Below are 23,759 nucleotides of genomic sequence, written 5' to 3'. Positions count from 1 at the left end.
TAGAGGGCGCCTCCACTCCGCTCTTCCGGCTGCCGGGGTCAGAGGTCGAAGTGCAGAGGTCGAGACCGGACTTGACAACCGGCAGTTTGGAAACGCTGCACCTTGCATGTCAGCGTCAGGTCCGGGGAATGCGAGGTAGCCGAAACGGGAAGAACCGGGTGGTCGCTCGTCGGTTTGCTCGGGAGGATCCAGGAAAGAGCTGCACTTGAGGATTTCCGAACTTTGTGAAGGCAAGTAGGCGAACACTCGCGCTTTAAACAGCTAGCGTTAGCAAATTAGCGACGTGATAAGTTAGCTTTCCGATGGTGGAAAGCATGGGAGCTGCAGGAAGGTGTAATCCCCTCCATGATGACTGTCACAGCACCATGAGCTCACAAACACACAAATTCGGGTTTTGTGAAGACCTGAAGGTCCCGAACTTCACAGTTGAACTCAAGCTAATTTTAGCGCTAATTTGTTTTTATGTATTTATGTATGTTTGTTTTTGGGGCTGCGTTGTTAGCGTTAGCTTCAAACTACTCCCACACGTTCACCGTGACAGCCATGTAAGTCAGGTGTTGGTAACGTAAGCTCCTTATGAAATTTACAACTATATTTGTCTTCATCAAAAACTTTCCTGGCTGATTTATGTCGTGAAATTCATTCGGGACTCGGGTTCACTGGGTTCTCTTATAGCTAGCCGCTTGCTAGCCTTGTTAGCATTTAGCTTGAGGCTAACGCAGGCTGTAACAGTTTGTAGAAACGGGATGCTTGGTTGTGTTAACACGGTAAACACGAGAAATTGTAAAATATTTTTGATATTTGGCTTCCTATTTTTTTTAATGCGTTGTGAAAAAGATCAGGCTGTTGAGCTAACGTTAGCACACAAGGATTGGTGTGTTTGTCGTCAGGTTGTACTGTTAAATAAAATTTATTTACAGATGTGGAAATCTGTGATATTAACATCTTATCTCGGATAATATTAACAAGAAGGTTTGCATGAGATTGGTGTTGCGAAAGTTGAGGACCTCCTTATAGATATTTGTAACAAGTCTGACAGCAGGTACATTGGAAAGAGATTCAGTTACAAACATTTTTTGGGCTACATAATGTACACTTACTGAATTTCCGATAATGCGTAAGCCTGGATGGTTTGTTCTGTAACACAATTCTCACCCACTTTTTAAAGCTCAAATCACACATGAATTAGTTAGGAGCATCCCAAAGCCTTGTTTGGGACCCTGGGGCTTCCTTGGCCCCTGGTTTAGGGCTACAGTTTTTCCTGGCAGTTTATGTTGCCACATGGTTGCATCAGCCCCACCAGCCTTGGTTTCATTGTGTTGTGATAGCTATTTCACCATTTTGGATAGTTGGGCTCAAGACTGTAAAGGCAGTTACATGTGACAGGGAAAAAGAAAAAAAAAAAAAAGACTTGCGAAACTGTACGAGTGTTTGAAATCTGTGACACCAACATGTGGACAATAAACTCCAGCTGCCCCAATCTCATCATCTTTCTCAGAAGAGTTTTATTTGAAAAGGAAATTGAAGAGTTTGTTGCACATCTCAACCTGTTACAGTATGGTTACTGATTGACAGGGCAGTTCCTTTTTTTACCATCAGCTCTGGTTGTAAAAGGCTGTGGTGCAGTAATTTGCTCATCCCTGTCGAGTGCAAACTGATGGGCTTCTCTGATCAGAGGAGAACGCTTCAGCGTTATGCAATCATGTCACAGAAAACGGTCATCTTCGGGGGAGCCAATGGAGCCTGAAGCTTTCTGGAATGTTTGTGGTTATTTGGTGTTCACATGTGGATATAGACAAAAGTGTGTAAATATATTGCATGAAACAGGCAGATGCTTATCATGTCACTGGAGTCGGTAAACCCCAGCGATGCCTTCAAGATGGGCATTTTAGGAAGTGTTGAGAAGAGGTAAGATGTTCACCAAATCTTTCATAGCAAGTGTGAGTTTGAATGTGCAAGTTAGTAGTGAAATGCCTTTGATAAAGTTTGGAACTACTTTACTCACAGTAATACTGTTGGCATGTGGCTTTTTAAATCTATTTTAATCTGCAAGCCACCCAATTAATCTGCAGAGACCCACAATGATCTGCCTAACTGAATTTGCGATTGCAATGTGAAACACTGTGCCTCTGTCATGTCCATAGCTGTGTTTTTGTTTTGAGAAGTGTGCTGGCTTCTCACGTGGGAGCTATATAGACTGTTCTTTGTTAGATTGTTAGTTGCCTAGCACATATGTGGGAATACAAGGGCTTCTTGAACTGACACGCTTTCCATGGGCTTGTCACGAACAGTTATTTAAGGTTTGCTGGATTTTAGTCGGATGGTATTTTTTTTTCCCTCGGCCATAGTAGCTGGAGTAGCCCGATCAACACCAGACAGAATAGGATTTTCAAACAATTGCTGGTCACCTGCCAAAGTGACTGAAGTTTACCAGCAGTCCAACAGCAGCGGGTATTAACTTTCTGCCCAGGATGAGAACATTTGGTTTTAAAGCCTGCCTCCATTATTTACATGCTTATGGGATGTGAATCTTCCAGTATGCCACAAAGTCTGTATTACACTGCTGGATGGGCTGTGACTAGAGAAGAAGGGAAGCAGAGGAGGGGTGGCCATAGGCCCTGAGCCCTGCTTGTTGAGTTTCCGATCGGCTAAATCCCGGATTAGTTCACTGACGGAGATGTTGCTGAGCCTTTGCCTATTCAGTCCTCGCTGCTACACCCACATAACTCCACAGCATGCAGCGAACTGGACAGACAGCTGAGAAATGGAGGAATTTGCTGAAATGTTCCCCTTGCGAGACACCGAACAGGATCAGAACGTGTCAGAGACTCGAAAGCAGAGAGGCTTCACTTCAGAGCTCTCTTTTGACCTCTACACAACCCATTGTGCAAGCTTGCTGGGACATTGCTGTGTTTACAGTATAGTGTATTTATAACAGCAGATCAAGGGACTCTTCAGGAGAATTCCTCCCGGGGAATGTTTCCGTGGCTCCCAGGGGGCCGAGGCGAGCAGCCACACACTCTGCCTGAATCAAGAAAGAGTCACTGCATTAACCACAAGGCGTCACTTAAGCTAAAAAAACCTGGACACAAACGGACGCAAGCCAGAGAGATAACCTGGTCGCCCATTAGCAGGTACGGTCTCCAGAGTGTGCCTGGCTTGTGTGGTGGACCCAGTGTGGTAAAAGGTGGAATGGCAGAACTGGGATATTGTGTTTTGATGTTGTGAACAAGCTATACAGTGCTGCACATATGCACATGATGCAATAAGCTCAGGCTATTCATATATTTGCTGGGGCCACTAGTTAAATATTGTAACAGAGCAGCGTGGAACTATGAAAACAGGATGGACAGAGCCGAACCTGTGCTGAGCAAACACAGAGACAAGCCGAGATTGAGCCGGCAGGTCGATGAGAAACCGAGTCGACTCTGTTGAAGGGAGGTGTACCACCCATGGGGCAAAGGCTTGACACATTTCTTCTGCTTGTGCTCACATGAAATTATTAGAAATACATTTGCATTTATTCATTTTAAGAATTAAAAACCAACATAAATTGTGTTTTTACAGGTCTGATTTTGTGTACATTTCCCAGATAGTAATAAATATTCAATAAATCATTCTCCTTTGGACAATAGGTGGATATATTGATAATCAGTTCCAGCTCAAAATATTTGAATATTTGTGCTTATCTCTAGTGATGACTTTTTATTTGAAATTGGCATTTTCTCATTTGGCGGCGTTGGTTCCCTCCAGGTTCTCCAGCTTCCTCTCATACCCCAAAGACATCATCATTAGGTTCACTGGTGACTGTGAAATGTGAACATTAACATAACGGCTGTTTATGTTGGATGGATGGACCCTGGGTTTTTATGAAGTGATGATGATCAACCCTGCCTCTAATGACTCTAATGACTAATGACATTTGTGTATGTGGGTGTTCCACATCAGTTGCCATTAAACTCTGATAAATTTTGCCAGAAGACGAGCTAATGTAGCACAGAGGGAGCTAAAATCAAAGATCATTTGAAAGCTGATCTAAGTGGTGTCTGCAATACCTTGAGGGGTGATGACATATGGGTTTGGTTTGGTGTTGACCCATCAGGAATTAGTACATCCCTGAATGGACCATGGTCTCTTAGTATTTAAATTGTGACTGTAGGGGACTGTTGTCACTCAGGTGTTCCTGTTGATGAGGAAATGGGACAAGTGTTATTAGCTTTACTTCCGGGCATCCTCATTTAAAATTAATATCCTTGTAGCATCTGGTTTCTTCAGTTCCTACTAGCTGTGTAAATACTCATGTTACTGAATTACGCGTTCAGTGTTGAAGTTGGCTGCTTTATTCAATAAAAAACAAAGGATTTCAGCACAAGGAAATTCTTTGGTCTTCTTCCTTTTGCTGCTCTTCCTTCTTGTCTTTCCACCTGAATTAAAGTAGAGTCTACCCATTGTCCTCTGAAAAAAGGCCTTTATCTGGGTTTTATTCCTTTTTGTCCAGGTGCGATTGCAGTCTTGTACATCGGTTTAACAGCTCTGGCTGCTCAGCCAGAGTTACATGTTTTCTAGCAAGAGGAATGTATCCACACCTTCCTGACTAGTGAATGAACTGTGTGTTTTAAGTGCTGACTATCACGTGACCCTCCGTATGAGCTGAAGGAAAAACACACATTTATGCTCTGTATTTGACAACACGTGTACCAAAGCTCAGCGTGTGCAGCTAATTGGGTGTTTTAGGACAGAGCGGCGTCTGTGTTTCTCTTCGTGGCTGTTGCAAAAATGACATCTATTAAAGGCCAGCGTTCTTTTTTTTTTTTTTTATTGGATGTTCATTTAAAACATCTGCTCTTTCAAATAATCAAAAGTAGGGCTGCACATTATGCAGATGCACAGATTTTGATTATTTTGGCAATTCTAAATTTATTTGGCTTTTAATTGTTTTTTCATTTTGTTTCCAAGAGCAAAAAAAGGAGTTTTTATTTATTTTTTTTTCCATAAACACTGTTCCCCTCTGCAGACCAGGACATCTCTGTAGCACTGTAATGCTTATTATGCTTCAGGGCACAACAATGTTGTGGGTCATTGTATGTTTTTATTGCAGATCAAGATAAATGACACTTGAAATAAATGGATTGTGATCAGAGTGACTGTGAACAGTTGCAGAAAAATTTTCTGTTTCAGCTATTGATTGATACTTCTTTAATTTATTGATTGCTGAATTTAATGACCATCAAAAAATATCTCTTAAAAAAATTATTAGACTTAAATTTAAGATAAATACAAAGAAATCATTATTTTTTCAGTCACTGTAAGAACACAACATTACGCCAGCTCGCTTGCTGCCCATTTGTATGTGATGTTTGGTTCAATGTGTTGTCTCACTCCAGGTCCCTGGATGCCCCGCGGCGCACCACCCTCCGCCGCCCAGTGCTTCCTGATGGCTGGAAGTTGACCCCGCCCACCAGGATGACGCTGCGAGAGCAGCTAAGAGAGAAGATCTCGGCAGCCTTCTACCGCCACGGGCTGCTGTGTGCCTCCTACCCAGTACCCATAATCCTCTTCACCTCCGCCAGCATCCTCACCTGCTGGTAGGTGGCATCTGAGGCTTTGTGTTTGTGTTTCTCAAAATGTGGATTTTAGTCATGATTAAAAACTAACAAAGTTTCTCTGCGACTTAATCAGAAGTGCATAAATATCCAGGCTGGACTGAGCACACTGATATTTTTTCCCTTTTTCTGCTGTAACATCTCTCAGTGAGCTGAGGCTACAAAGTTTTACAATCCACCATCACACAACCCACCTGAGATGAGACGCTTTATCAGTTTGCACAGCAGCTCACTCTTTCTACACTGTGTCTGTGTGTCTCTAAGTTCAATGACACCTCGTTGTGTGTCCTCAGTTTGAACAGAATGATCATATGGTCTCTTAGTATCAGGTATGGCAGATCCAGGAAGACCTAATTTTAGTAGAAAACATTCACATCCGGAATGGCCACCTATGCAGAGGTGACCTACTCACTAAAGCTTTATTTTTCTCCTCAGTTTGTTTGTAAGAATTAGCATTTTTTTTCTGTTCACAACACACTGAATATCCCCGAGGAAAGCCTAAAAATGTGCAAATTATCCCCACTTTCAAAAGAAAGCTTCTCTTTCAAGTGTCACTGTTATTCAAGCAAGCGTCTTTTCCTATTGTAGCATAATCTGGCACCAAGAAATCTGCTGAAACTGGTGTGACTGCAGCTTTAGAGCCACTTTTTGAATCGTAGAAAGTTTTGCGGTCAGGCTCAACTTATTTGAACTGACCATCTGCACTCACACAACAGCCCCCCTGCCGAACCCAGCACACAAACACTTTCCAAACACGCACACATCCACTCTCGCTAGACCGCCGGTCAAAAGAGAGAACAGAGGTCGGAGAGTTGGCCTGGCTGTGAAGCACATTGGTGCACCTGCTGCGTGCCGTTCTCAGAGTATTGTACAGCGGGGACGCAGGACAAGCGGGTGAGCCACCGCCACCTGAAGGGCGATGTGAAAGAAAAGAGCCGGAGAGCAGGGATGTCAAAGGCAGGAGCAAAGGGCTGTGAGAAAATGGCCCTGTGAGAATGGGAGGCCTGTCCCTCCATCTGTCCGTCAGGAGGGGGGCTGGCGCTGCACAAAAGAAGCCTTTGTGGCGGTACAGTGACCTTGGAGGAGAGGGTGAGGCGGTGGGAGGAAGAGAAAAGCAAAGGGAAAGTAGTTTTCTATCCAAACAATGACCAGCAAATTTCCAAAAGGGAAATCAGTAATGTCACACTGTGCCCTGATAAAGTTATTGATCAACACCAATGACTGCTGTGTACAAATACTCGATCATTTCACTATCATCTTTATCTGCATAAATTCATCCACACCGTTTTGTTTTCGTGCTACACCCAGTGACCCCCCCCCTCCTCCCCAGTTCAGGGATTAATTCACTGTCACATCACACAATACACAAAAGCTCTTTTTTGTCAGTGTCCACTCTCTGTGCTGTGATGTAAGTGGACCAATGCAGTTTCCAGGTTTGGTCATTTACTGCTGCCACTGACAACAGACAACAAACAGACAACCTAAAGCTGGCTCCTCTTGGGGGGGGCACAAAGAGCTCCAATATCTCTCCCATTGTTTTGTCATGTCACTTCCTGGTGGATGCCAGATGTCTGTTATTCGTCAAAGCCTGAATGGGTCGACACACGGGTCAACAAGGTGTGGTTCTTTGAAACTGCTGTAGACCACCTGGTCTGATTCATGAAGGGTTTTCAGTTTGCATCACCATCTTTTCCTTTCTGATGTTACTCGTTTTCGTTGCACATTTTCCTGATGAGTTTATGGTCTTAGTCTCCTAAAATTCCCTAAAATTCCCAGGTGTGCCCAAACTACTTGGGATTTTTGTCACCCAAGTTTTTCCTGGTAATTTAACTATTGTACCTCAGTGGTACAATGTGAGTTTGTGTAACTGATTCAAAGCACCATGTTTTTCTTTTGGACAAGATGGTGCCTTGCCAGATGATGTCATGTTGGATTGCTCCAAAAGTTGTACACGGTGGAAAACCTTGCTTGGTTTTCCCACAGCACCCTGCAGCGGACTGTCGGCGGACCGTTCATGCTGCTCTCTCTTTGACTTGTCTCCCTCAGCTTTTCTTGAGGTTCTCTGTCCCATCTCGAATGCCGGCTATAAAGGCCAGTATGGAGTCATACCTCGATAGTTTCAGTCTGACCTGTGGGCTTAGTGATGCTTGAGCGCTAAAAGTTTTCTCTCCCATTGTTGGTTTTGTCTGGAATAATCTATGTTTTTGTTAATCTGCAATGGAGTTATACTTGTTCAGTCAGCACCCAGAAGCGTGGGAACACCGTGTATGAATCACACAAGTGCACAAAAGGTTGTAAGGGCACAAGTGCTTAACTTGTTACAATGAAGACCTGCCCATTTCCAGGAGAAAGTCACAGCGGGCCTCTCTCCAGGTAGCACTCGATGTGGCAAGAAAAGCCGGAGGCTCCAGTTTCAAGTTCTCAGATATGTTGCAAACCACATACGTAGCAGTGATTGCTCAATCTGAAACACCCACCTCCCACATCATTGTATAACCAAGCAGTAGCTAGTGTGTCAGGTATTTCTCCTTATTTCTTTGAATACAAGCATTCATTTTTATTTGACATTGATAGTCCCTCATAAAAGTTAATATGCACAATATTAGTTTTTATTGAAAAGCATCTATTTTTGCTCCAAGCTTCAGATGTCCTTTGTTCTTCTATGCCTCATATTTTGAGGCTGTAATGTGTAATATATTAATTTAGGTATGAAACGTCATGAATGTACACAGCAGTTTAAAAAAAAAAAAACAAAACAGACCAACACTCTCAATCAGTGTCACCCTTCAATGTAAAATTTTTTTTGCTCTGTTTTACTCTGCCCCCTCCCCTCCAGCTATCCGTTATTGAGGCTTCCCCTCCCTGGGACGGGTCCTGTGGAGTTCACCACAGGGGTGCGAGACTACAGCGTCCCTTCCCATGAGCCCCATGGAGACCTCGGAGAACGGCCAGACTGGGTAGGATGAGAGAAAATGATGTGCACATTAACACACATCCCAGTTATTTTTGCTGACAATTTTTTTTTGACAACTTGAATCCTGATTCTGATCCTAAAATTTTCATCCTGACATCTGACGAAAAATTGGCCTCAGTCTGAGAGTCTAAAACTGTTTCAGGTGCAGACAAGTCTCACTTTAGAGATGGTGGCTCATAGAGAATGGAAGCTGAAGGTGAAAAGGAAGGAGCAGCTCATTTAGCTAACAGCTGTATTTTTGAGGCAGGACGACATTGCACAATAAAAATAGTAATTGAACAATGTTGTGTGTCTGTTGGCATGCTGCAGTACCGCGGCCCTCCGGTGGCCTACATCCAGCAGGTCTTGGTCAAGGCAGCGGTGTCTCCGTGGGACAGCAGCCTGGTGCCGGTGGACGTGTTTCGCTCACCTTTGGGCCGAGTCTTTAGCCTGCTGGAGGAGATCCGTAACCATGTCCACTCTGACAGGTGTGTACACACACACACACACACACACACAGTGGTAGATGGAATGACTGAGCTCATCAGTTTATCAACAGAATCCACTTTAAGTATAAGGGATATGTACAAGTGGAAAAAAAAAAAAAAAAGTTTTGTGACTAATTCATCTTATCACTGATTTATTTATTTGTAAAAACTACATATTCAAATCTTATGTTTTCTATATAAAAAAATATTAGAGGCAATTAGTAAGTCAGTGGAAATTCTAGGTTAATACATCATGATTGTACAAAATTCCAGAAAATACCCTGTAAATGTGCTCAGTTTTACCTCCTCGGTGACATATTTAAATATATTTAAAATCCTGCATTGTCAAGCTGAAGGCTCAACAAAATTTTCATCCATAACCCAGATGAGTCTGTTTCTGAATACTTGATTTTGCCTTAATGTGTCACATTTATTTGGAATCTTTTTTTTCCTCTTTTTTCTTTGTGTTTTAATTGTAAGTGTATGTTGCAAAGATAAGCCAGTGATATCGGATACACAGTAAGACCGAGAGCTCCCGTGACATTGTATTTTCAGAGTCTGAGTTCCTAAGTTGTGTAAAGACAAAAAAAATTAATGATACAAATCAATCTATGTTTGATTAATTTCCTGCAAACAACTCCACTTTCTCTGTCTCTATCCATCTCAGCTGCTTTTTTTTGTTGTCGTCTCATTTATATACTGATCCCAGTGCCATTTTCATTTGGTTTGTCAACATTAAAAGAGATGTGAGTTTGTTTTTATGTTATGACAATAATCTGCTGATATAATTTTGCGTTTTAATCTACTGTTCATGCAGAAAATCTGCGAAAAGAATATAAAATAAGTTAATTATCAAATTCATTAATTACCATTATTGGAGACATAAAATAAATTGTTTCTGAAGACCAATTGGTGTCTGTCCTCCATCACGAGTGAACCCATGAACCCACAACTGTTTTGTGTGTGAGGAGAAGAAAAAAAGGAAAACATCCATGACCTTGAGTTATTAGAAAGAAAAGTGGACTTCCAGCAAATATTGACTGTAAATATTGTAAATCCTAAAGGTCCGTGACTCTGTTGAGCACGTGGTGTGCAGCAGCTGCTCTGTTCTGCACCGAGCTGTGAAAGAATCTCAGATTACTATTTTGCTACTTCCTGTGAAATTATCATTAAACTGTGCTTTAGAAAGTCAATTGAAATGGTCATTTTTGTCTTCTATAAATATAAACCCTCCATTTCTAAATGTGGAATCTGGGTATGTGATGCTTTTGTGTTGAATGTTATGGTGGGGGCTGGGAATGTCCCAACCAAACATCTCACAGGTTATGTTGCTATTTCGATAAATTGTGCAGCCCGAATTAAAATTGAAACTTAATTAGCAACGTTGCCTCATGCTCAGGCGATAATTACTTTTGCTATCTGTGAGCTCTGTTGATAACAACTCATTCTCACCTCCGTCTCCCCCGTGTGTCTCCCCTCTCAGCTCCGGGAGTCGCAGTCTGGAATCGTTGTGTCTCCAGGTGACGGGCCTGTTTCCAGGGTTACGGCGGATGCAGTCGGTGCTTCCAGAGCACGGCTGCCTGCTTGTCTCTCCTGGCAACTACTGGCAGAACCAGCGAGAGCTGTTTGACTCGGACCCCGACCTCCTCAAGACCATCCAGAAACATGAGCCCAAAGGCCTGCACACCTCGGCCACACTACGAGGTACGGACGAACACGAGTCTGCGCGCATGCTAATGCACAAAACAAAGCATTCTGGGATATTGATTCAATGTGATTTCTTTTTCTCAAAAACAACCACAGTCAATAATGAATTGAATTTCAGAAAAGTGAAGTTGATGTTTTTGTGCTTCCATTTAAAAATAAATAAATAAATAAATATAAAGGTGCATTTCTTTCACTGTCCAATTCAAGTGTTCTTATTATTTTTATTTTTATTCTTATTTTTAATTTCTAGAAATTCTGCGGCTTTCTTTCTGTCTTGTGCCAGAAGTCCCCCCACCCCACCCCAAAATAAAAATAAAAATCTGGCCTGAACTGGCCAGAACTGGAAGAGAGTTATTGTAAAAAACAGAGATGACAGAATAGTGGTATCAGCAAACTACGAGGTTTTCATGTTAACGGAGAACATGCAGGTTGATTCCTTGGGAACTTATTGAAGTCCCTTAAAAACTTTACCCACTGACACACTGAACCAAGTCCATGTCCGTGGCTGCACAAAGCCAGCTCAGCATTTTTGCCCTCCGCCCCCACCCCACAGTGATTTAGATGTGGGAGGCTTATTCTGGAGCCGGGCTGCCAGATACTGTCAGGCCGGTGCTCTTGTTCGCACTGAGCTGATGGAGGGCCAGTCAGGGCCATCACATTGCCATGGGAAAGCAACAGAGTACAGCAAAACCTCAACAGGGTGCCCAGTGTGAGTCATACTGAGGTTTTTTTTTTTTGGGTGTGGGTGTGAACACACACACACATTGTTTTTACAGTTTACCTGATGTCAGAGCAAAAATGTACCAAAAGTACCAAAAGTAGATAAGTCCAAGCTATAACCACCTCAGGGACGCTCTCCTGTTCCGTCACAGCTGGTGCAACCAGTTTGAAGGTTCACTCACAAGCAGCCGGCAAGTGTGTCCTCCAACAGCTGGATTTAAGGTTTTTGTAAATATAAAATTAAAGAAAATTAAACACATTAAGGTCACTCCCCAACAGGAGCCACTGCAGGAACGGCTGCTGATGAAAAGCAAAAAATGTTGTGGTCAGTTGGTAACCAGTTGTGTTTGTGTGTTTCAGACTTATTGTTTGGCGTCCCTGGGAAGTACACCGGCGTCAGTCATTACAACAGGAAGAGGGTGGTGACATACACAATCACTGTAGTGTTGTCCAGCTACGATGCCAGGTGAGTTACGCACGCAACAAAAGTTCAGTTTTAATATTTTTATTTGAATGAAAAGAGAATAAAATAAAAAGTGCAATAGAAATGAAGTCTGATTGGTCGGCTGTGCGTCCAGGTTCCTGGGCAGCCTGCGGGCGCGTCTGAAGCAGCTCCACCCGTCAGCCAACTGCAGCCTCAGAGATGACCACATGGTTCACGTCCACTTCAAGGAGGAGATCGGCATCGCTGAGCTCATCCCCCTCGTCACCACATACATCATCCTCTTTGCCTACATCTACTTCTCCACACGTCAGTCCAGATCTCATTTTGCTCTTCCACCTCTTCCACTCTTTGCCTATTACTCTCTTTCTTCTTTCTCCAACTCATCAAAGGCCGGCTCCGCTGCACCTTTTGTGCGTCCATGTGTGTTAGTGTGCCAAGGTTGATCCAGTCTGGTGCAGGGATAATCCTCACACTGGAACATTGTACTCCGCTGCAAGAATGCAGCCTGCCACACACGCAAGTCCACAAAATTCACATTCACAGTAAAGCTGATTAGTCAATTTACATTTGGCACCAACTTCAGGACATTTGTAACTTTCTAAAATAGCAAAAACAAAACTTTCTCTCCTTTCCCCCCTCCACAGATATAAATCACAATCCCCTCATGTTAATCGGCTGTAAAGACCATTGTTTAGCTCGACTTTGTTTGCAATGCAGAGATTATCGGATTTAAATCAGAATGCAAAATATTCTCAGACTTTTTGGTGGATGCAGGATTTGTTAAAATATTTAATAATGAATGGTCACATAGCAAAGTAAAGTGTATTCACAAAATGAAGAGTTGAAAACAAACTAACAAATAAAATATAAAGAGAAGTGTCCCTTTCTGCCTAAAAGATGGGTTTTAGTTGCTCTTTCAACAAATAAAGAGTCCAAGGATGTCCAGCTTAGTGGGAGATCATTGGGCCTTTATGTGTTTGTGGTAAAAAAGACAGTGTTGTGATTCTTCCTGTAGTTAATTCAACAGTAATGTACGTAGAATCACATTGTCTTGCTCACCATGTGGCTCCTTTGCTTCCTGCAGGTAAAATTGACATGGTGAAGTCGAAGTGGGGCCTGGCTCTGGCTGCTGTGGTCACCGTCCTCAGCTCTCTGCTCATGTCTGTGGGACTGTGCACACTGTTTGGACTCACACCAACACTCAACGGAGGGTAGGACTCCACACTGTTCCCACATTTTGGTCCATAACTTGAGAAATTTGAAGTCCCGGTTGTTCATGAGTTTCTTAGACTGTCAGCTGTAAAACCTTTGAAGCAGCTGAAAAATACTGAAAGTTGGCTTGTTAGATTGATCATTATTTTTTGCTTCCCATCTTAAAAACACAAAGAAATCAGTGAGAGTGAGAGAGATGATGTGTAGTTAGGTGTAACGTCTGAACTTATCTTCCTTGTCAGCAGCGTGGCTTGCACGGTGACTTTGGTGACTCAGACTTGATATTTTTAGGCTTTTGTGTCAGCTCATGACTACCGCTGCACATTGTTTTTTATTTTTATTTTGCATGCCATGACTGCTATTTTTAATTATATTTGACGTGCTTGTTATGCCGTGTTTTAGATGGTGAAGCCACCGTGACAATGCAGTTTCCTGTAAAGGTTTCTGACGCTTCTATGTCGACACCACTGTGTACTATTTAGTTGGCATTCAAATGTATCCTGTTAATATTTACAGCCCCAATAGGTGGTCAGTGTTTTACCTCTTATCTCATTCACAGACAGGCCAGGACATAGACACACACACAAGCACATTCCCTTTGCATCGACTTAATTCCATTTGCGTCAATGTGTACAGCAATTTGACAAAAAGTCAGTGAGTGCGGTGTGGATGTGAGAGGGGCTGTACAAGGGGGGTGGGGACATAACTGTGTTGACATTTGATGGTCGTCCAATCATTTAGGACTACTGGAAAGCAGACATCGTGGCGTGATAACGGCAAACTGTTTAACCATTGACTGAGATCCACACAAGTCCACACGTGTTTGTATAAAAGTGTGTGTGTGTGTTACTGAGTGCATCTGATGTAACCTGCAGAGCTGCCGACTCCTCTCTGACCCAGTTATACACTCACTTTTAAAGCACGAGCTTATCTCTCCTCTGACTAATCTCTCTACACCTCATCACAGCCACTTTCCCAGCACGCGGTTACCACAGATGAATTCATAATTATCACAATATTCATGAATCTTCTGCTCTGGTTCAGGCCACATAGCTCATATTCATCATCTGAACTGAGCAGCCATTGTTTTATTCAAAGAAAAGAGAAAGTTCACTCGACCTTTTGAGTTCATTGAAAAATTATCTGCACAATTGGAGGCAGTGAAAAAACAACAACAAATGAGACAGAAAGGAAGATTACTTAAAATGAGCTCAGCTGTGCAGTTGAGTTTAGGTTTGAAGCTGTCTGCTCTCTGCAGGGAGATATTTCCTTACCTGGTGGTGGTGATCGGCCTGGAGAACGTGCTGGTCCTCACCAAGTCTGTGGTCTCCACGCCTGTTGACCTCGAGGTCAAACTCCGCATCGCTCAGGGTGAGGATAGTGTGTGCTTTTTTTTTTTTTCAGCTCACCTTGTCTTTGTTTTTTATCAGTCAAATATTAGTGAACTTGGCTTCCTGTATCTTCAGAGCATGGTACTGTTGATACTGGCACACATAATAAACATTTTTTTTAATGGTTGCCCTGCAGGCCTTAGCAATGAGAGCTGGTCTATCATGAAGAACATGGCCACTGAACTGTGCATCATCCTGATTGGATATTTCACTCTGGTGCCAGCTATCCAGGTAACATCACCAGAAACAACGATGGGAAATAAAGAGACACGACTGAACTATTAAAAAGAAGGCTCTTCATTTTTATTGACGCGTCTATAAAATTTCTTTTATGATAAGTTTGGGGTTTGCTACGTCTAGCTGGTTGCCATGCCTCCATGCAAATACCTGATTAGCCTGCTAGCTTGTGCAGCTGTCTGAAGTCTCCCCTGTTCTCTGTGTTTCTGCAGGAGTTCTGTTTGTTTGCTGTTGTGGGGCTGGTGTCTGACTTCTTCCTGCAGATGTTCTTCTTCACCACAGTCCTGTCCATAGACATCCGCCGCATGGAGGTAACAACACACACAAAGAATACACACAATAGAAACTTCAGATCAGCACTAGAACAACAACGTGAGAAGAACTTTTCTTTGGTTATTCTGCTTTACACAGTTTTTATCTAGAAAAGAGTCTTAATTGTGTGACATATTTAATTAGCTGACTCTGAATATGCAGAGACTTGGAGACATTTTTAAAAAGTGACCCTCCTGGGGAAAGATACAGAGGGATCCCATAAGGGCAGAGGAATGTGGGTAGTAGGTTAAATCAGGGAAATCAGCTGCTGCTGTTTTTGGCAGGAATCAAACTCCACCCACAGTTGAACCGCTGATCAAAGTGTTTACAAAGTGTTTACACTGCCTGAGTGTAAACAAAAGACCAAACCTTTTTTATTTGCCTCCAGCTGGCTGACTTGAACCGCCGCCTGCCCGCTGAGGCGGGATTGCCCCCTCCCAAACCGGGCCCGCTGCGTCCACGGGAGGTCCCCCCTCCGCCACGACCCTCCCCCCACACAATCACCCTGCAGACGCCGGCCTTCAGGAACCTGAGGCTCCCCAAGAGGCTGCGCGTGGTCTACTTCCTGGCTCGCACGCGGCTGGCTCAGCGGATCATCATGGTGAGAGGACGGCTTCAAATCCGGTTAGAAATCTCACCTCAGATGAATCACAATCTAATCATCAACATTCATTTGCTCCATTTCCAGGCGGGCACGGTGATCTGGATCGGCATCCTCGTCTATACCGACCCAGCCGGGATCCGTACCTACCTGGCTGCACAGGTATCTGAGCAAAGCCCTCTGGGAGACTCGGGAGGGGCTGGCCTGCCTCCTCACCTGGCCGTGGCCCCCGTCTTCCGCGGTGGAGATCCCACCAGCACCCTCAGTATCCACGCAGCTCCGGATCCAACTCCTCTACCCGAGAACCAATCACAGGGCCACCATGGCTCAGGGAGGTCAGGGCCCCTCCCCCAGGCCCCGCCTGCGGTCCCTCAGATCACCTGGGGGGCGGAGGACGAGGAGGGCTGGAGGAGGCTGTCCTTCCGGCACTGGCCTTCACTCTTCAGCTACTACAACATCACTTTAGCCAAGAGGTGAGTTAACTACTCCGAAGTGGTTCGGCCACTTTTGAACAGGAAGCCGCTGTCATGTGACTTTATATCCTGTATGTCCGTGTCATCATCAGGTACATCAGCATCCTGCCTGTCATCCCCGTCACTGTTCACCTGAGCCCCCAGGAGGCCATCGAGACCCGTCACCCTCAGGACACGAGACATCCTCCGCTACCTGTTCCCAAAGTGTCTGCAGATCTACAGACTGACCTCACTCTCTACAAGTTAGTGTTCACACACACACAAACAAGTTTTTGGATGTGACCTTTCAAAGAAGGTCAAACTGCCTTCGAGCTGACGTTTTTGTTTGCACCAGTTCCCAACAAATCCTGCTGAAAAGGATTTGTTTGTGTGTTTCAGTATCACAGTTGTTATTGTTGCTGGTATTATTATCAGCTCTCCTTCTCTGCTCCCTTTGGAAAGTGCCGTGAGATAACTCCTTTTGAGAATGATTTACTTGACTTGGTTGTAAGGTGCTTTCCAAACAGGAGGAGGTGCAGACCTTCTTGTCCTGGATGAATCTAATAGTTGCATAAGGCAGGCATTGAAATGTCACTTCTGTAGTGATCTGTTTGCTGTGGCAGCGAAGTAGCGATGGGTCGGCACAGTTTTTATAACTGTTATAAACTCATTCAATTTGAATAGTTTGTTCTGAGTCTATTATGGAATTCTCTTTTCATGCAACAACTTGAGTTGCACCTCCGTATTAGTTATTTGCTTTTACAATGACAATAAATTATCTAATCTGATGTTACAATATCAAATCAAAACTATGTTGAATTGAAAATGTATCTTTACAACCTGGTTTTATTGTTTGTAAAAAGGCCAGAGACTTTGGTGTCAGGACTCAGCAGGGTGTTGCCAAACTGATTGTAAGATTGTAAGTGATTGAGGGACATCAGGTCAAAGGTCAGTGAAAGTCCTGTGGAAGGAATTACTGGTGGCTCACCAGTAACAGCTGTGGCTTTCTGTGGATGTTGGTAGTCGATAAGAGAAGACCTTGGATTGACAGTTACAAGTTGCTCAGGGTTTGCTAAACTGTTTATAGTGGACCAGGAGTCCTCCTTTCCAAAGTGTAAAGATTAGAGACGGGGAACTGTTGGAATTGATGGGACACCAGGCACAGAACACAGAGGACATTGAAGTCAGATCCACAGCTGGAGCCGGAGTAGTAAAGTCAAGTATAGTCCAAGGTCACGTTTATAACCAGCGCAGACTGAAGGACTCATTATCATCATTATCAAGGACGTTTGTTCCTAATTTGTCCCCAGTTTTCTACTTTCATTACATTTCTACAGAATTTGTTGGAAACTTGCATTTCTTTTCTTTGATTGCATTTTTAGTCTAAAATGTTTTTCTCAATTCAACATGGTTTTAAACATCAATATGTTCAGCCTCAGAGGTGACATGAAGTGTCATTGTTGGGATTTTTGTGTTATCTGAACCAACTAAGACGGAATGGGGAGGGGCTTCAGCGACGTCAAAGCCTCACCGACTGGACCGGCCTGACGGGCCGGTTTCTTCTAAAAACACCAGCAACCTTTGGCTTCACAAAGGAGAGGAAGAGGGTTAATCCTGTGGAGATAAATATCAGCTGCTGAACAAGTTTTATTCTTTTGTTGCTGAGGCCAAACATCCTCAGGTGGACACAGTCCGGCCCGATTGGCCCGTTAATGCACCATAACATGTCCTTGTTAGTTTCAATGACAGGTATTGCTAGGAAAGTTTATTTATGTAGCACATTTCAGCAACGTCACAACAAAACATAAAAACGTCTTCAGACAATGCAAAGCTGCAATACAATACAATGGAAAATAAAAAGTGTGACTGCTGTTTCAGTTTTGATTTAATTGTTATTTCCTGTAAAAAGCTCGTGAACCAGCAGAACATTCTGTATTCACTTCAGGAGGAAATTCATCTGAGTGCAGGATTTTAACACATTTATCACCACATCAGCGTTGTGCAAGTGCTGATTGTTGTCACCATGACCGCCAAGTTGAAGGCGGAGTTCTTTGCCTTGCCTTGAACAGCAGATACCAAGGTTATCAGCTGGAGGTCAGGGTCATGACCACTGCAGCGAATCAGGTTTTGACCCTGAAACACAGATCAGGTTGGTGTGATAAACTGGGTTGCAACACTGTGAGAGAGAACGAGTTCAAATGTGTATGAAGGTTTATTTTTCCTAGAAGAGTTTTAGTTAAAACCAAAGAGAGGCAAGAGGAGTCGCGACCACAACCAGAGAGAACGGCCCGAAAAATCATGAGGGCGAATGAACGGAGAGCCAAAGTCCGGACAGTCGGAGACGGCGTTCAGTTTCCAACCAGAATCCGAAAGTCTCTTTTCTTTAGCTCCAATGCTGAATGTTGGTTTAAAAGGTTAGGGTTGTCCTCCTCCTCTTCCCTATCCAGGGTGGCGGCTCTGGGGCTGGCGGCCGGAGTCCTCCTGGTTCTGCTGCTCTTCTGCCTCTACCGCGTCCTCTGCCCACGTAACTACGGACAGAACGGTGTAGCTCACGGGCGCCGGCGGCGAGGCGACCTGCCCTGCGACGACTACGGCTACTCCCCCCCCATCAGCGAGATCTCTCCGCTGCTGCTGAGGGGCCACAGTATGGTGAGAACAGAAAAGCAAGAACACACCGCTTTGTGTCCAGTTGTGCACTTGTGTGAATGTTTCACCGGAGGGGCCTGTTTTGTCCCGCAGGATATCGAGTGTTTGGCCAGTGACGGCATGCTGCTGGCGAGCTGCTGCCTGGCCGGACAGATCCGAGTCTGGGACGCCCAGACTGGGGACTGCCTGACCGTCATCCCAAACCACGGGTGAGAGCGCCTGTCATCGTACAAACCAAAGGGAACGCTAAAGCTCATTTTGGCTGCTGATTCCCTCCACATCATATTGTTTTATAGGTTTTTATATTTTCAGGAATACTGATGTTTCAGAGCGTTACAGAAAGACAAACGATATAACTACAGGGTGGAGAAATTAAGAGACATAAGACAAAAACTGAAGCACATACTGGACCGTTGTCATCTGTTCTCATTTTTAAAATAAATCAGATGATATTATATTTGTTGAGTTTTTTCATTTAGATCTGAACTGAGTGGGACTTTATATGTAAAAAAAATAAACCTGTCAGCGTTATCTGATGTTCATGTCATATGAGATTTTTTTTTTTTTTGTTATTGTTGTTGTTGCTTCCAGATTGAGGCGGAGCAGCAGCAGTGGCTGCTGGGAGCAGCGGGACGGCTGGGACGGCATGAGCAGCGCCACGGAGCCAGAAGGTTTCGGCTCCGAGGGCTGCGACTGTGCCATCGGCCGCGACAGCCTGTCGGAGGACGAGGCCTACCCGGTGAGGCGGCGCACAGCTCTCCCCTGGCCCACTCTGTTCACCGACCAGCCCGACCTCACCCCGCTCATCGACACCAACTTCACCTGCCAGCCGCCCTCCCACCTCTCCACCCCACCCAGGGGTGGGTTTGACTTCGGCGGTCTGGTGGAGCGCGCCTACATGGAGCACGAGCCCCCCTCGCCCTCCGCATACCCCGCCCCTTCCTCAGCCTCATCCTCGCCACCCTCAGGAGCTAAACTCCAAAGAAGCCCCAGCTTAGGGGATGCAGCTGGCCCCTTGATCCAGGACAGGGCCTCTGCGGCGGGGGGGCAGGCGGCGGCAGACTGGGAAAGCTCAGTCTGGGCGATGGAGCTGAGAGGAAATCTGATAGCTGCGGGGAGGAGCAGCGGGAAACTGGAGGTGAGGAACAGAAGCAGCTTACATTCAAATAACCTGATGTTTTTCACTGATGGGGCTCCGATTTGATGGTTACTTGCCAAAAACAGAAAAATATTTTCCTGTGGGAGAGAGATGACTAATAATAAAATTAAAATGCAAAAATGATCGTGTTCATCTTAACTTTCCATCTGCTAGCTGAGTCTGTTGTGTTTTCAGCTGTGGGACGCCGTGGAGGGGTCGCTGCGCTGCAGAAACGAAGATGGCGTCTCGGGGATCACAGCTCTGGCTTTTCTTAACAACAGGTTAGACGCACAAATGCACCTGGGATGAAATTGACCTTTTCTGTGATGGGTCCAAGGGGGGCAGCTCCGTCTCATGTTTCTCCTCCTCTTCAGGATCGTGGCGGCTCGACTGAACGGGTCTCTAGACTTCTTCACTGTTGAGATAAAGAAACCTCTGGGCCTGCTGCAGTACAGAGGTGAGACTGCACATCTCATTAACCCAGACGATTCCACTGAATTTAAGTCAGACATGAATATTCCTGATGGAATCTGTCCTCCTGCAGGCCCCCCCGGCCGAGGCAGCATGCCCCCGTCTCCCTGTTACAGCAGTGAGGACGTGATCAGCCTCCAGCTCACACGCTCCATACAGTGCGCCCACCAGAAGCCCATCACGGTGCTGCGGGCCGCCGCCGGGCGGGTCGTCACCGGCAGCCAGGACCACACAGTCCGGGTAACAGACTGCTTTTATTACAACAACACACACATTTCATTCATGCCGAGGTCAGTGGTGTCCAACCTCCAGGCTCCCTACAGTCCAAACTGTTTTTGATCAGCTAATGCATTTAAAATTAAAAAAAGATCTTTAAACGCTTTAGAAAAAAGTGTTGCCAGATCAAAGTCAATCACCGATATGAACTTTTATTTTGTTTCGGCCACAACGACCAGAACAGGAGAGTTTAATTCAGTGTGCTGCTCCATCAGGTTTATCGTCTGGAGGACTCGTGCTGCCTCTTCACCCTGCAGGGTCACTCTGGAGGGATCACAGCCATCTACATAGACCAGGTCAGTATTTACCCCCCAAGCCCTTCCTGTTGTCCCCCCCAGCTTCCTGTTAGCTCCACTTTTCTCTGGACCTCCCTCAGACGATGGTTCTGGCGAGTGGCGGTCAGGATGGCGCCATCTGCCTGTGGGACGTCCTGACAGGGAGCCGGGTCAGCCACGTTTACGGTCACCGTGGCGACGTCACCTCGCTGGTCTGCACCAACTCCTGCGTCATCAGCTCCGGACTGGACGACCTCATCTGTATCTGGGACCGCAGCACGGGGATCAAACTCTACTCCATCCAGCAGGTTCTGTTTTCGCCTCTGTTGTCCAGCTGCTGATTTATTTCTCTGTGCAGGTCATTGACTGAAAAAGAAAAGCAGCCATGTTTGTTCTGACTTCAATCCACAAACCATTTAAAACTTTTAGAGAAGAAGAGACGGACAGACGTCTGTGCCCATCAGTAATGATGTTTCCTCTTCCTCAACAGGAGGTGGGCTGTGGGGCCAGCCTTGGGGTGATCTCTGAGTCCCTCCTGGTGACGGGGGGCCAGGGCTGCGTCTCCTTCTGGGACCTGAACTTTGGGGACCTGCTGCAGACGGTCTACCTGGGCCAGAGCAGCGACGGCCAAGGAGTCCGGCAGCTGCTGGTGCTGGACAACGCCGCCATCGTCTGCGACTTCGGCAGCGAGCTCAGCTTGGTCTACGTGCCGTCAGTGCTGGAGAAACTGGACTGATGGAGTCGACCGCGCCGCAGTCACAACATCGTGTTTTATTTTTTTTTGGTAGTTGTTTCTGACTCCAGAACGAGACCTGATTCTTAGACCGGCTTCTCAATTCAGACTCTATATGAGAGTGAGATGCTCTGAAGTCACGCCTGGATGTAAAAGCTGAACACTGTGCAACCTGCTGCGCCCCCCCAACGCTTACGAGGGTCATGAACTTTATTCAAGAAAAGCTGGATGTTTCTCACCGGTTTGTGCTTTTTTTTTTTTTTTTTCCTGTGTGTGTGAGCAGGCACGTTTGTTTTTGTGGCTCTGCCCTCTATGCTGCTGACACGGGTGGGGCTTCACGGTGACCCCAACCCCCACCCGCCCAGAGAGGAAGATAAAACTGTCTCCTTATTTTTTAATATTCCTGCTGCCTCGTTGGCACGAATGCAGCAACGGTGAGCTGTGTGTGTGTGTGTGTGTGTGTGTGTGTGTGTGTGTGTGTGTGTGTGAGAGATGAATGAATCTGGACGCTTTTTATGGTGAAACACTGCTGAGAGCAAAAAAAGTGTGTGTGTGTGTGTGCTTGAGGGCGGTGATTACTGTACAAACCTGTTTTTATATGTATAAATCTATTATTTATTAGCGGTACATTTTTGAGTAACAGTTTGTTTATGAATTCTAATTCTGGCTCTTTTATTAACGTGGAGAGAAACGCGAGGTGGCGGCTGATTGTCCTGGTCGGGCTCTGGGTATCAGATGATGATTCATCGCAGTGGGGTATTTGTTGTTGGGGGGCCGGGGGCTGAAGGGGCAGCCTTGGCCTCTGACTGTGGGGTTACTGATGGCGACGTGTTTACATGAGCCACTGTATTTTTAATAAACCTTTAAAAAAACACAGTTAACTGGATCGACTTTGACAGTTTCCATTTCGGACATCATGTCCAGTCGGACCTTGCGAGCGTTTTCTGATTGTTGTCGTGTTGTTGGTGCAGACTTGTGCGGCGCTGTCAGACAGTGAAGACGTGAAGAACCGACTCAGAATGTTTGTTGACCTGCTCTGTTGTTGGTCATCATCAGCTGATGAGTGGATGATGATAACGTAGATCTGTCTGATTTATTTCAGGGGAAACGTCAAACTCATTAAAAACGATGACAATAAGCAGTTTTTTTTTATGTGTGAAGGAGATAACTGCTTATAGTGATTGTTTTTCAATGTGATGCCTTCAAACTGACTACAGAGCAGCCAGCAAACATTATGAGCACCGTTTTTTTTTTCTTTATTAAAAATAAAACCGCCTTCGATCATGAATCGTCTTCCAAATATATTTATCAGGAAAATTGGGATTTTCAGTGAGTTCCATTGGTGGTGACACTCTTCAGTCCACCAGAAGGAGCTGTGTAATTAATAAATGTAATAACATTATGAATGTTTGAACAGTTTCTGTAACGGAACCAAACGCCTTGGTCCGGTCTGACACCAACACCATGATCAGCCCAGACTCCAGGTCCAAAACCACCACCAGTCAGTATTTACACCCTTTGACCTTTAACTGTGCTCATGCTTTAGCTTCGTGTCTCTTCTTACTAACGGCAGTTGACAACCTTTAAAATGCAAAAACATTGAAAAACATTTTATTTTAAAAATGACTAAATTTTGACTCTTTGGAGAAATAAAATTTTTTTCACTTTCTGGTTGATTCAGTTCAACAAGCTAAACTGAATCACTTCATTCACCTAAAACTCATTTTAAATCATTTAGTCCACCTTATTAGTTCTGAGCAACAATTGAGTACTTGGCACCTTTTTCAGTCTTTAAACATCCAAAAGGTCAAAGTTTCTGAGCTGGTTGGCGGTGATTCTTTAGGAGATGGATGAACTGACTCAGTTTACTTCACAGCAGCTGAACTCAGCTCGTTTGTCCTTCGAGTCTGTCGAAGTGGAAACGTAGTCTGGTGTGATCATCTGTTCTCAGGGTTTAGACCTCAGCAGCCCCCACCCTCCTGGCTGGCTACAATCTACACAGGCTGTAGTAGTGGAGGTAACTTATTTCCTATTTTGTAACACAAAACAAAAACGCAAGACTTTGTACTAATTTTGAAATAAAGAGGCTTTGATACCAG

At 44.8% G+C, this 23,759-nt stretch overlaps 1 protein-coding gene across 2 annotated transcripts; it reads left to right on the top strand.

Annotated features, from left to right (window-relative positions):
* Positions 1–49: 49 nt before the first annotated feature.
* On the top strand, positions 50–23,753 carry scap (SREBF chaperone). Of its 2 annotated transcripts, XM_029505342.1 has the most exons (23): positions 50–230; positions 5,385–5,585; positions 8,440–8,560; positions 8,887–9,044; positions 10,528–10,748; positions 11,832–11,937; positions 12,050–12,222; positions 13,001–13,127; positions 14,387–14,499; positions 14,656–14,750; positions 14,969–15,067; positions 15,457–15,669; positions 15,757–16,142; positions 16,235–16,384; positions 18,569–18,770; positions 18,861–18,976; positions 19,359–19,905; positions 20,101–20,186; positions 20,280–20,362; positions 20,450–20,616; positions 20,868–20,948; positions 21,029–21,235; positions 21,418–23,753. In XM_029505342.1, the coding sequence occupies exons 2-23, from the start codon at positions 5,464–5,466 to the stop codon at positions 21,661–21,663; spliced, it is 3,819 nt and encodes a 1,272-aa protein (XP_029361202.1). In that variant the 5' UTR covers positions 50–230; positions 5,385–5,463; the 3' UTR covers positions 21,664–23,753. The 2 variants fall into 2 exon arrangements, with proteins under 2 accessions (XP_029361202.1, XP_029361203.1); XM_029505343.1 differs by lacking the exon at positions 50–230 and having other exon boundaries at positions 5,389–5,585; positions 10,537–10,748.
* Positions 23,754–23,759: the final 6 nt, after the last annotated feature.

Source organism: Echeneis naucrates, chromosome 6, assembly GCF_900963305.1.
Source record: "Echeneis naucrates chromosome 6, fEcheNa1.1, whole genome shotgun sequence".
In the NCBI taxonomy this organism is placed as follows: domain Eukaryota; kingdom Metazoa; phylum Chordata; class Actinopteri; order Carangiformes; family Echeneidae; genus Echeneis; species Echeneis naucrates.
Note: the sequence above shows the minus strand (reverse complement) of the source record. Positions and strands in the feature narration are given on the sequence as shown.